At 41.3% G+C, this 12,040-nt stretch overlaps 1 protein-coding gene across 2 annotated transcripts in view; it reads left to right on the top strand.

Annotated features, from left to right (window-relative positions):
* Positions 1-2,759: 2,759 nt before the first annotated feature.
* Positions 2,760-12,040, top strand: part of Kctd8 (potassium channel tetramerization domain containing 8) — a 246,349-nt gene continuing 237,068 nt past the window's right edge. Inside the window, exons 1-2 of one of the 2 annotated variants that reach the window (XM_031342554.1) lie at positions 2,887-4,137; positions 7,570-8,221. In XM_031342554.1, coding sequence (XP_031198414.1) covers positions 3,168-4,137; positions 7,570-7,586 — 987 coding nt within the window. In that variant the 5' untranslated portion in view covers positions 2,887-3,167 and the 3' untranslated portion in view covers positions 7,587-8,221. Of the gene's footprint in view, positions 4,138-7,569; positions 8,222-12,040 lie in introns of those variants that run through there. The other variant, XM_031342553.1, reaches the window with a different exon arrangement.

The following is a 12,040-nucleotide window of genomic DNA, read 5'->3' as shown; positions in this document are numbered from 1 at the left end:
TTGTTTTAAAAGGTGCTGGAAGATTTCTCTGGCAAGGAAGTGCATCACTTACTTCCTTGCCAGAGAAATCTGATGCCCTGCCTTTGTCCAGCAGCAGATCTTAAAGGACCCACTTTTTTTTCCTTTGATAGGTCTAGGGAACATTGATAGTGCCTGTGGTTTAGAAGGAAATGGTTCTGATTTGTTCACTGCTTATTTAATGCACCTAATGATTCATTACAATCTGGACTCTGCTTTTCCTTTTTTGTTGAGTTTATTTTGACAAGACATTCCTTCTTTGTCTTGATTCTAATTGCTAAGGACCCCATCTTACTTACTTCTGCAGTTTCTGCACTTATCTTGATGGCCCATCATGCAGGCGATGAAATGTTCTTCCATTTACAAGCAGTGTATATTTCAAATAGAAAGTGGCTGCCTCCCAGGTGCTAGGCACCACCCTGAGGATCAAATAGTGCACATGGCTGCCTGCCATACTTGTAGCCGGGCAGAAAGAAAAGACAGAAAAACACTGTCTTATGGCCATACACAAGCACAGGGTCTGGTGGGGACACCTTAGTAGTTGGTCAGATAATGGAAGGATTTCCAGAATAAGTAATATGTGTACTGAGAGGAAAAAGTAAGCAGGGGGCAGGGAATAGATGGAAGAAGAAAGGAGTTTTCAGCAGAAAGCACCTCGAGTAGAGACATTCCAATTTGCTATTTGTTCAGTCAGGAGTTTGGTTGGAGAGCATAGATAAGAAAGGGTGCTGGGCATAAGGGTATGCAGAAGGGAGAGATTAAGGAGAAACACTCAATCAATGTTGAAAAGATAATTTTCAAAAGCAATGTGTCACATAATACCACTCGCGATGAGATTTATTATGAATTACTACAGTGATTTTAGAGTGTAAAATTCAGACCATCTCATAAGTTTGTTTTATGTAATGCCAATGAAAATAAATTTTAAGCTGATAGCATTGGTAATCCCTTGTTTCTGTGTCCATATTCATATTTGTATGTGTCTTCATTTCATTAGAATGCAAGGGTCTGCACCATCCTCATCATTAGGGACATTTACTTCATGATAAATGGGCCTCATTAGAAGCAGTTTGAGGCATTATTACTTATTCATCTATGAAAGCTATAAAGCTTTCCTTAATTCACTTTCCAGAAACGATTATTTAAAGGACAAATATTTTTTTATTCTTCAAATGAGGTAGAAGACAGTGTACCTTTTCAGATTGTTTCAATGTTCAATTTAAGTTTCTAAAGTAAAAAAAAAAAAAAAGGACTTAAATCAACTTTACTTCTCAATTTGATTTATCAACTTAACTTGGGGCTGAGGTAATATGTTTGAGTAAGGGGATTCAGTGAACACGTCTATTGCAAGCCTTATATTAAGTCTTAATCATTTGGCAAATGTATTGTGTCCTTTCATTGGTCCATTAAGCTCAGTCTGCCTCAGGTAATCTAACTTTCAAAATTGATGTAGCATTCTCTGTAGATGTGGCTTATAAGAATCAATGAATTAAATATAGCTTGTAATACTCAAATAATAGGATATTCATCATTTATGAAAATTTAAGGTTACACAAGAATCTCAAATCCATTACTATTTTGGTGATTTTGAATGGGAGGAACCATAGACAAGCATGTGGGGTGGGAATTATAATAGCAAGTCTGTACGTAATGTTTATTATAAATACTTTTGAAGCAAATTACTTTGTGTCTCAAAACTCCATATTCACTTTAGTACTCTGTAAGCCAATGATTCACGTTTCTGGTCATTAAGTTATGCCCAGTACTGGGCAGCCTGTTAGATTATCTAGCAATAAAAAGGACTTTCTCCTCTGAATTTCAGTCTTCTTTCCATCACAGATAACGCTGGGTTGTATGTGTGTGCAGAGGACTAGAGTTAGGAAGGTAACAAAGTATAAGCCATCCTTTTGCTCTGAGAGATTGCAAGGCAAATGGAGAAATAAACAGAAGGACGGATCAGGGGGATCACGACTAGAAAAGAAGAAAGAAACATTGTCTCCTTTCAGTCTCTTTCATCAGCTCTGTGCATCAACTTTTGTGGCCTTGGTAGCAGAGAATTACTTTGTTACTCATAGTCCTTTATTGCTTTTGTGAAATGGAATCAAACTTATGAGTTTTAAATCCTAACAGGATGTAGAACACCAGTTACAATCACGTCATTTGATGCCAGGGGAGAGGTAAAGAGGGATTTGCCCTTCGTATATACATATACGTGCACACATATGTGTGTGTGTGTGTGTGTGTGTGTGTGTGTGTGTGTGTGTGTGTATTGGTTTTTCGAGACAGGGATATATATATAATTTTTTTAAAGCCACTAGTTGGAATTCAACTCCACCTAGCTTACAGCCCCCAACCCTTTAACAAACACAGTCCAAACATCAGTATCTTTAACACTGAGAGGTGAGAATCGGATTATAGGCCTTTTCTTTGAAGAGAGTAAAACTAGTTTTGTTAAGGCGAACTCCGAGGAGGAAGATAAGAAAGAATGTGGGGAGGGTGTGGAGGGAAAATAAATGAGATTCGGTTGCAATGAAAAGAGTTGTAGTCCACTTTCGCTGGATTCTTTTTGTTGTCTTCTCCAGCTTTGTCCCCATCGTGTGTCTCTCCTTTTGCCCCTGCCCTCATCACAGCTCCCCAGCTCTGGAGCCGCCAGACCAGCCCCAGAGCCTATCCCTTTAAAAGACAGCTGTGGCTCCAGTCCCAGTTCGGAGCTTGACGTCAGTGCCACCTCCCGGGCTGCGAGTAGTTAGCGCCGGCGCCAGCGCTCCCGGCTGAGGCGCGCTGGCTCGCAGGCAGCCAGGACTGAGTTGTCTTCGCTCGGGCCCCGCCTCCTGCCCTCCCCTCGGAGAGCCGCGCGCAGCCCCCGAACCTCCTCTCCAAGTCTCTCGCACACTTGCAGTCGGTCGCCCCAAAGGAGCAGCCGTGCTCGCGGAGCTCCTTTCCTGACAGTCTCTCCCCGATGGAGCTCGGGCGCCTCCGACGCCGCTGCTGCCCAGAACCCTGAGCAGCGCCGGGTGCCGGGAGGACTGCACCGGCTAGCCAGCCAGAGAGTGCAGGGTGACCAGGCGCACGCCGAGGACCCCGGACCTCGAGGCTCTGGGAAGCACTCCGTGTGGCTCTCCCGGGTCGCCTGGCCGGTGGCGGGGACCATGGCTCTGAAGGACACGGGCAGCGGCGGCAGCACCATCCTCCCCATCAGCGAGATGGTGTCCGCGTCCAGCTCTCCCGGCGCTCCGCTGGCCGCCGCCCCGGGGCCCGGCGCCCCGTCGCCCTTCCCCGAGGTGGTGGAGCTGAATGTTGGCGGCCAGGTTTATGTGACCAAGCATTCGACGTTGCTCAGCGTCCCGGACAGCACTCTGGCCAGCATGTTCTCGCCCTCTAGTCCCCGGGGCGGCGCTCGGCGCCGGGGCGACTTGCCCAGGGACAGCCGCGCGCGCTTCTTCATCGACCGCGACGGCTTCCTCTTTAGGTACGTGCTGGATTATCTGCGCGACAAGCAGCTGGCACTGCCCGAGCACTTCCCCGAGAAGGAGCGGCTCCTGCGCGAGGCAGAGTTCTTCCAGCTCACCGACCTGGTCAAGCTGCTGTCGCCCAAGGTCACCAAGCAGAACTCGCTCAACGACGAGGGCTGCCAGAGCGACCTGGAGGACAACGTTTCCCAGGGCAGCAGCGACGCACTGCTGCTGCGTGGGGCGGCGGCCGGCGCGCCCTCGGGCTCAGGGGCACACGGTGTCAGTGGCGTAGTCAGTGGTGGCAGCGCTCCGGACAAGCGCTCTGGGTTCCTCACCCTGGGCTACCGTGGCTCCTACACCACAGTGCGAGACAACCAGGCAGATGCTAAGTTCAGGCGTGTGGCGCGCATCATGGTGTGCGGGCGCATAGCTTTGGCCAAGGAGGTCTTTGGGGACACTCTTAATGAGAGTCGCGACCCTGACCGTCAGCCCGAGAAGTACACGTCCCGCTTCTACCTCAAGTTCACCTACTTGGAGCAGGCATTCGATCGACTGTCTGAGGCCGGCTTCCACATGGTGGCGTGCAACTCCTCTGGCACCGCCGCCTTTGTCAACCAGTACCGAGACGACAAGATCTGGAGCAGTTACACTGAATACATCTTCTTTCGTAAGTTAAGACCTAGCTACCTATGTATGCACCTCACACCCTTTCTCTGACATTGTTGACTTGATGCGGGAGAAGTCCCGCTGTGTCCCGGAAGGGATGTCCCCTGCCGGAGTGCCCTGGCGGCAAGCCTGCTAATCTGTACCAGCAGTTCTCCCGCCAGCATCCCTGGAGCAGTACACAGTACGCTTCCCCCCCTCCCCCATTCCTGGATTCAGGCTCTCTTCCTGAACTTATTGATTTCTGCCCTCTTGCCCCGCCTAGCTCGAGGATGCTCTAGAAACCCTAAACTGCATAGGAAGGATTAAGAGGGGATGACAGGATGACAGTAGTGTGTGTGTGTGTGTGTGTGTGTGTGTGTGTGTGTGTGTGTGTGTATGCGCGCGCGCGCGCGCGTGCGTGTGCCTATAGGTCCTCCTCCTGTCTGATGTGAGTTTAGGGGGTCAGTTTATTTGAACATTTCTTTAAAGGGCTTAGTGGAATGGGGACAGTGCCAAGAAAAATTCCAAGATTAGCTCCTGTGCGGTTCTGCGCGCAAGAGCTCCAGTTGCATGTGGTTTTGGAAGGACGCAACTCATGAAATGGTGACTGTGCTTCTAGGGAGCTGGCACATGAGGGCTGCTGCTGTAAAATGACCTCCATTAATTAGTAACATACAGGTTTTCCTCTGTCACCTACCCTCTATGTAACTGTCCAATGTTATGGACAGGAGTCAGAGAGGAGAATTGAGTTTTGGCTTCAGAGTGCAGCTCTCAGGACTGGAGAGTACAAAAGGGGACAGGTGTGTGTGTGTGTGTGTGTGTGTGTGTGTGTGTGTGTGTGTGTGTTGTTTGTCTAAAGGGGTAGAGTGTTGAATCAACTGAGTTCAAAACCTCAACTAAACACAGTTTTAATATTCAGGGGCTTGTAGGTATACATTGAATGGGGTTAAGATTCCAAGGTGATCAAAGTAAAACTCCGGTAGGGATGGAGGCAGGGAAATTATTTGGTTTGCACTTTCATTTGGCAAGACACAAGAAGCTTTAAAGCCCTGTGAGTATGTGTGTGTGTGTGTGTGTGTGTGTGTGTGTGTGTTCAGCAGGGTGGGGACAGCACTAAAAGCCTCTAATGGAAGTAGCCTAGCTCTCATTGTGTTTGCCTTACTAAGTACTTCTCAATTGCAAAGCAAAAATGATTAATTTTCTACACTTGAGCAGAGAGCTGGGAAAGAGGACTCTCCTTCTGCAGGTGCAGGATTGATTGGCACACAATTCAGCATGAGTATGTTTTCGGTAACCTTGGAGTCAGAGTGAGTGGCAACGCTTTGCTTCTGAAAGTTAGGTGACATTTTGAGACGGTGTTGGAGTTCCTGAAGAGAGCTCTGCTGCAGAAGTACAAATGCATATCGACTGAAGAATACATAAGATCCAGACCCATTTACTGATCTGTCGTTTCTGAAGGTCTTTCCACGTGGTTCACAGTGGCCTTCAATTCTCAACCCACGTCTGAAGGCTGTTGTCCCAGGACTGGTACTACAGGCCTGGCTCATTGCTTTGTTTATATCAAAAACTCTTGGGAACAAAGGCCAGTATTTGGGAAAACACAAAAAGGAAGTTAATATTTTCTTGTGTAAAAGTAGCATGCCTTTCATTGACATTAAGCAGTTAAAATATTTAAAGGTAAATAAGGTCCTCCTTATGGTTGGTACTTATCAGGATTTTGAATACATTAAGGCTCTAAGTCAATTCATCAAGTATATATTTCTAGCCATTGCAGAATATGATGTGAAGTGAGTGTTTAAAATCACATGGTTAGTGTTCATTTGTGGGTTTGTTTGGGGGGTTGGTTTTGGTTTTGGTTTTGGTTTTCTTATGGAAGATATAAACATGAGTGCAGTTCATTATTTTGTTTTTAATTGCAGGGTCAAATCAGCAAGCACTGGCTAGACTGATGGAGGTGGTTGTTCAGGAACACACACACACACAAACACATATACATGCACACACACAAACATACACACAGACACACACACACACACACACACACACACACATACCTGTACACACACACACAAACACATACACAGAAACACACACAGACACACACACACACACACACACGCACACACACGCACACACATGCACACAGTTTTAAAGCTTCTTGTATCTTACCAAACAAAAGTGCTAGCCAAATAATTTCCCTGCCTCCATCCATACCTGAGTTTTACTTTGGTTACCTTGGAATTTTAGCACCATTCAACACATACCTACAACTCCCTGCATATTAAAGCTGTGTTTAGTTGAGATTTAAACTTAAGTTGATTCAACACCCTGCCCCTTTAGTCTTGAGCAGAAGTTTTAGGCTGGTCTCCTGACTCTAAGTGCAGAGACTCTAGGCAGTTACCATTGTGTCTGGCTAAGTGTAAGTGCTGTTTTTATGGAGTTATGTTTCTTATTTTCTTAATTTTAGTCTTTCCTTTTGGTCCCATAATAAAGGAGAAAAGAAAAACATGCTCATTACAAAGAGAAAATGCAGTCTGTAAATTAAGGCAAAACAACACCACACAATAGCAACTTGAAATTAGAAATTGTTAATTTAATTAAGAAGATTATTTGAAAATCATCTGAAATTTAGTGTCTGTTGCATATTTTGAAGATGTGACATTAAATAAAAACCATATTTTCATATTATAAAAATCACCACTTCTTGAGTGTTCACCTTCCTAATTAGCTCTGAGATTTTCTCATAACAACCCCCAAATTAGAATTCTTAACAAATTATCTAATTTAGAGGAAAAAATACACAATTCAATATTAAAGATGTAACCCATTAACTCTTCCACCAAATATGTCATTTTACGGGTATAAAATTTATCTTAAATAGTGTGTTTTGCAGTTGCGTTCTATTTGCACAGATTGTTTTGAATTGAATTCCTTCTCACTGCTTGCATGTAAACATACATTGTATTCTTTTTTCCTATTTCCATTCTGTTCAGTTTTGGCAATGCCAGAACGATTATCTATCAATGATAGTCATAAGATCCAAATTATTGGATAACCTGATTTCTGTTCATGTTTCAATGCAAAAAAGAGCAACTATACATATTTATACTTATTTCCTCTTTAGCACGATTCCCCCGTGAAGGTGTATACCACCCGTTTATTAATGTCAGTGGACAGTCAGGAGCTTTAACATATCTTTTGAATTTAACTTGCTGATGAACTTAGTGGACTGCTACTGCTTTAAGGAAATAAAACACTAGTTAAACACAGGTGGGTGGGAGTTCGTGCTCACTGTCTATCCTAAACTGAAGAATGCGAAGAGGGTTGTAAATGATTCTGTCATCCTGGATACTGCTATTTACCAAATGTGTGTGCTAGTCAGAATTAGTTACTTGTATTTTAGTAATTTAGTATTTTTAGTAATTTTAGTAATTTTAGTATTTTTGTATTTTAGTTTCTTCATCTATATAATGGATTTCATCACACTTCCAACTTTATGGCATTGGAGAGTCCATGTGAAGTACTTCTTGCATCAGAATTTGACTCAACAAACATCAGCTGCTACCAGTTTAAAGTCTATTATTTTGTCAACAGTAAGCTTTTACATTTTAGAGGAAGTGTAGTCAATCACACGAATTATTAGAAAATTAATTTGAAGAACAGCACACTCAATTTCTGTAAGTTTGCAGTAAGAATTTCAGTACTCCTTTTCAGGCTGGAGAGGTGGCTCACTGGTTAGGAGCTCTGGCTGTTCTTCCAGGGATGCTCTGCCAGTACCAACATGGCAGCCCACAGTTGCCTGAACTCAATTCCAGGAGATCTTACAATCAAGTGTGTTAGTTATTACCACTAACTTCTGATGCAGGGTGAAGGACTCCTCCTCGCTAGGACTTGAAACCTCAGCAATATTTCTCTTATAAATGCCACTCTTGTACTTACGATAATGAGGTCAGATCCTCATGATTATAGGCAAGCTATCAGACATTAAATACCAGCTTGGTTGGGCTACAAAAACAATTTTAACTGTTCTGATTCTTAACTCATTTGCAAGGAATTTTAAATATAATACAACGGGTACCTTTATGATTAAATTTCTTATTACTCCTCATACACTGAAGATGATTGCTCTTTCTTGGGGGAAGTCAGAATCATTTATTGGGCTTTCTGTTTTGCTTTGTTTTATCCTGATTTGCTTTTTAAAAAAGCCACTAGACAGAATGAAAGTCATTCTTTGCTATACCAAAAAGAATATATATATATATATATATATATATATATATATATATATATATATATATATACATATATATACACATATATATATGTGGATGTGCTAATTAGATAAGTGTGCTTCAAACTAGCAATATATTTTCCTTTATTATTCACAATGAGGATAGTGTACATATATTCTTTTCTTGGTAATGGTACTTGAAATATTGAATTCCCCATGTTGCTTGGGCCATAAGTGTGATAGGTATGTAGTTCCGACAATGTAACAGAGAGAACATGAAAAAACACTGGAATGCAAAAAATTGGGTAGCTGTGTGGTGTGATCCTGACCAGTGTGTAAGGAGAGCAGTGTGGTGTGATCCTGGCTGGTGCAGAAGGGCTCTGGATTATTTGTGGCTTAGTTTCCATCCCAAAGTTATCTTCTCCATGATACCAGGATTTTACTTCCAGCTTTGCTGTTTCCTGAAGTTTTAGAGGAAACGTTGACTTTTCCCAAACAGAACCTATAGTAAATGGAACAATTACTACACTTGACTATGTGGGTGCTTATTCACAGTACTTCCTGTAACATTCCTTGTGCTGAACACCTGCTTCAGTGAGAGCACTGGGGTACAACGGCCAGCTAATACCCAAGGTTATCTCTGTACTGAAACATCTAAAGCATTCAACTAAGAAAACATATTTTGATATTGGTTGGGTTTTCAGAACCTTAATCTACAAGTGAAAAAAAATATTAACATGTGTGACTGTAATACTTTTAGCCAGCGAAAAATTTCCCTAAAATTTAACAAATATATATGTTATGATTTTTATTAAAGATATGCATATATATACATATATATGATATGTATTAACAGTTTCAAATTAACCTTAACAGTTTTTAACAATGGATTTGTATACAGATATAATTTTTGAGACCTCCTTTTAAAGCACTTCATGGTATTTGCTCCATGTAGCAACTAGAAGTCTATAAGACATACCAATAGCTTCTCCAATCCAGTACTTTTCAATAGTGAGAGTTGGCAATTTTAAAAGGATGTATATATTCTTATAATTTTCTAAAAGTTATAATAAATTAAAATATTTTTCTATATTTAATGCTGCGAGGGGACACTAGCACCAAGATTTCTAAGCCAGTAATATTTTTATTAGATATTTTCTTTATTTATATGACATATGATATTTCCTTTCCCAGTTTCCCCTCTGAAAAAAATAAAAAAATAAATAAAAATAAAAACAAAAACAAAAACAAAAACAAAAAAACCTGTTCCCTCTCCCCTCGTCCTGCTCACCAACTCATCCTCTCCTGTTTCCTGGCCCTGGCATTCCCCTATACTTGGGCATAGAACCTTCACAGGGCCAAGGGCCTCTCCTCCCATTAATGACTGACTTGGCCATCCTCTGCTACATATGCTGCTGGAGTCCCCTCTCTGACAAATTACATATTTAAATAGTGACCAATCAAGGAATTCATTTTTATCTTTGTAAATAGAACATATTTTCTTAGAAAGTGACAGAATGAACTATGAATTAATTATGTAGCTGCTTCTGAGTTGCAAATACTGGTTAATCTCATGAAATTATTTATTTTGTATAAATCAATTAAAGTGCATCAAATACATGTTAGGTATTGAAACTGGCTTTTAGTATTTTTGAAATCTAAAACATAAGGGTGACAATAATAATCTGAAATACTAGGAAAACAGAGTATCAAATAAACCTAAATGGTGGGTTTAAATACAGATATAATTTTTGAGACCTCCTTTCAAGGCACTTCATGTTTTTTTGCTCCACATAACAAGCCGAAGCCTACAAGACATGCCGATAGCTCCTGGAATCCAGTGCATTTCCATAGTGAGAGGCAGCTATTTCAAATGTTTTTTTTTTTTTTTTTTTTTTTTGAAATGTCAGTTAAGATTAGATGAGTTTTATTTCTAGAATTCTAGTCTATGCTCCAGGTACTGACCTGAAGTGAAGACAGGTGGCGTCCCATTTCCACCCTCTACACAGTTCTCACTAGTTTCAATTTAATGTGAAAAACAAACAAACAAAACAACAACAACAACAAAGGAACTTGACCACTTTTTACCCATTTCCCATTCATTTTTAGACAGTCTGTACTGTATACCTCAAGCGGTCCTGGAGCCCTCTATGTAGCCCAGGCTGTCCTCAATGTTCCCACCTCTCTATCTCTATAGTGTTGGTGTTATAGACTTGAGCCACCACAAGGAACTAGCATTCATTTTTCTCCCCCTCTCTCCTTTCTCCCATCTTCTCCCCATCCCTTCTTCCTTCCCACTCACAGTCTACTTTCTCCTTCCTCCCCTTCCTCTTCACTTCTCCCTTACCTCTCCCTCCTATCTCTCTTCAAAAAAAAAAAGAACCCACACAGAAGAGACATTTTCTCTACATGAGTTAAAGCTGTAACCCCTGTGCAAGTTTCTAGTATTGTATAAATATATCATTTGCATTTCAACAATAAAAAACATGAAATATTCTGTACCAGTCTGTGTTACTTGCAAATTTATTTCCTAATGGTTGACTTCTTACCAGCCCATCTAGTCTCTTAGTTAGTAAATATGGAGTAAATCCTGATTGTACCTGGGGTGTGCTCACTTCTCTCTTCTGTCACTGTGCGGTAATTGTAGATTCAAAATTGATTTTCTCGCGTGTAGGATCATTTCTTCCTATGTTGGTTTTACCCAATAGTTTTCCTCTTCCTTGTGTTTTTATTGTCACAGTTTTGTGTTCTTAATCCTCAGTAATATGGCCAACACCAGTGTTTAAGGATTTAATAAGTGTCCGGTGACTGAATGACCGTGTGTAGATTAGAGAATGGGCTAGAGATGTTAGAGATCCCATTAAGATAGGCACTAAGACTGGAATTTAGTTTCCTTTCAGTTTAAAGTACACTCACTGAGCACCTAGCAAGATACATCTGTCCACATATACAAATTTGTACAAGACAGAAACCATGCCTTTAAAATGATCATATAAAGCTTTATGTAGGTGTGAATTATGTTGCAGTGGTGATACCGAGTATTAGCATCAAGAGGCAGAAGTAATGCCATGAGTACTATGACACACTATAACTACATAGAAATATAAAGGATGAAAATAAATAAAATGTTTACTGTGGAGCAGACTACAAGGATCTTGTATGTTAAGTTGTTAGAATTATAAACATACAAGGAGTGTTAGTTATGTTTCTATTGCTGCAATAGAAAACACAACCAGGGAACCTTTAGAAAGAAGTATTTCTTTTCTAATTTATGGTTCTGGAAGGATAAAAAGATGTCACTGCCAGAAAGTATGTCAGCAAGCAGTGAGCATGGCTACTGGTCAGAGCTGAGGGCTCACATCTTGAACCTCAAGGAGGAAGCAGTGAATGAACTGGCAACACCCTGTGGCTTTTAAACCTCAAAGGCTGACCTCAGTCACATACTTCTACCAATAAGGTCACAACTCCAAATCCTATACTAATAGTGCCACTAACTGGGTACCAAGTGTTGAAACACCTGAGCTTATGGTGGGCAGTACTATTCAAGGCACCACACAGCAATGCACACACACTTCTTTATATACAAATTGCTTGTGGAAAAAAAAAACATGAGGAGTAGAATACTAGTTTTGGTGCAAGGTTAGAGAGATGGCTCAATTCTTTTTTTTTTTCTTTTTTTTTTTTTTTTTTTTTT

This window comes from Mastomys coucha, unplaced genomic scaffold (genome assembly GCF_008632895.1).
Source record: "Mastomys coucha isolate ucsf_1 unplaced genomic scaffold, UCSF_Mcou_1 pScaffold22, whole genome shotgun sequence".
Taxonomy (NCBI): domain Eukaryota; kingdom Metazoa; phylum Chordata; class Mammalia; order Rodentia; family Muridae; genus Mastomys; species Mastomys coucha.
Note: the sequence above shows the minus strand (reverse complement) of the source record. Positions and strands in the feature narration are given on the sequence as shown.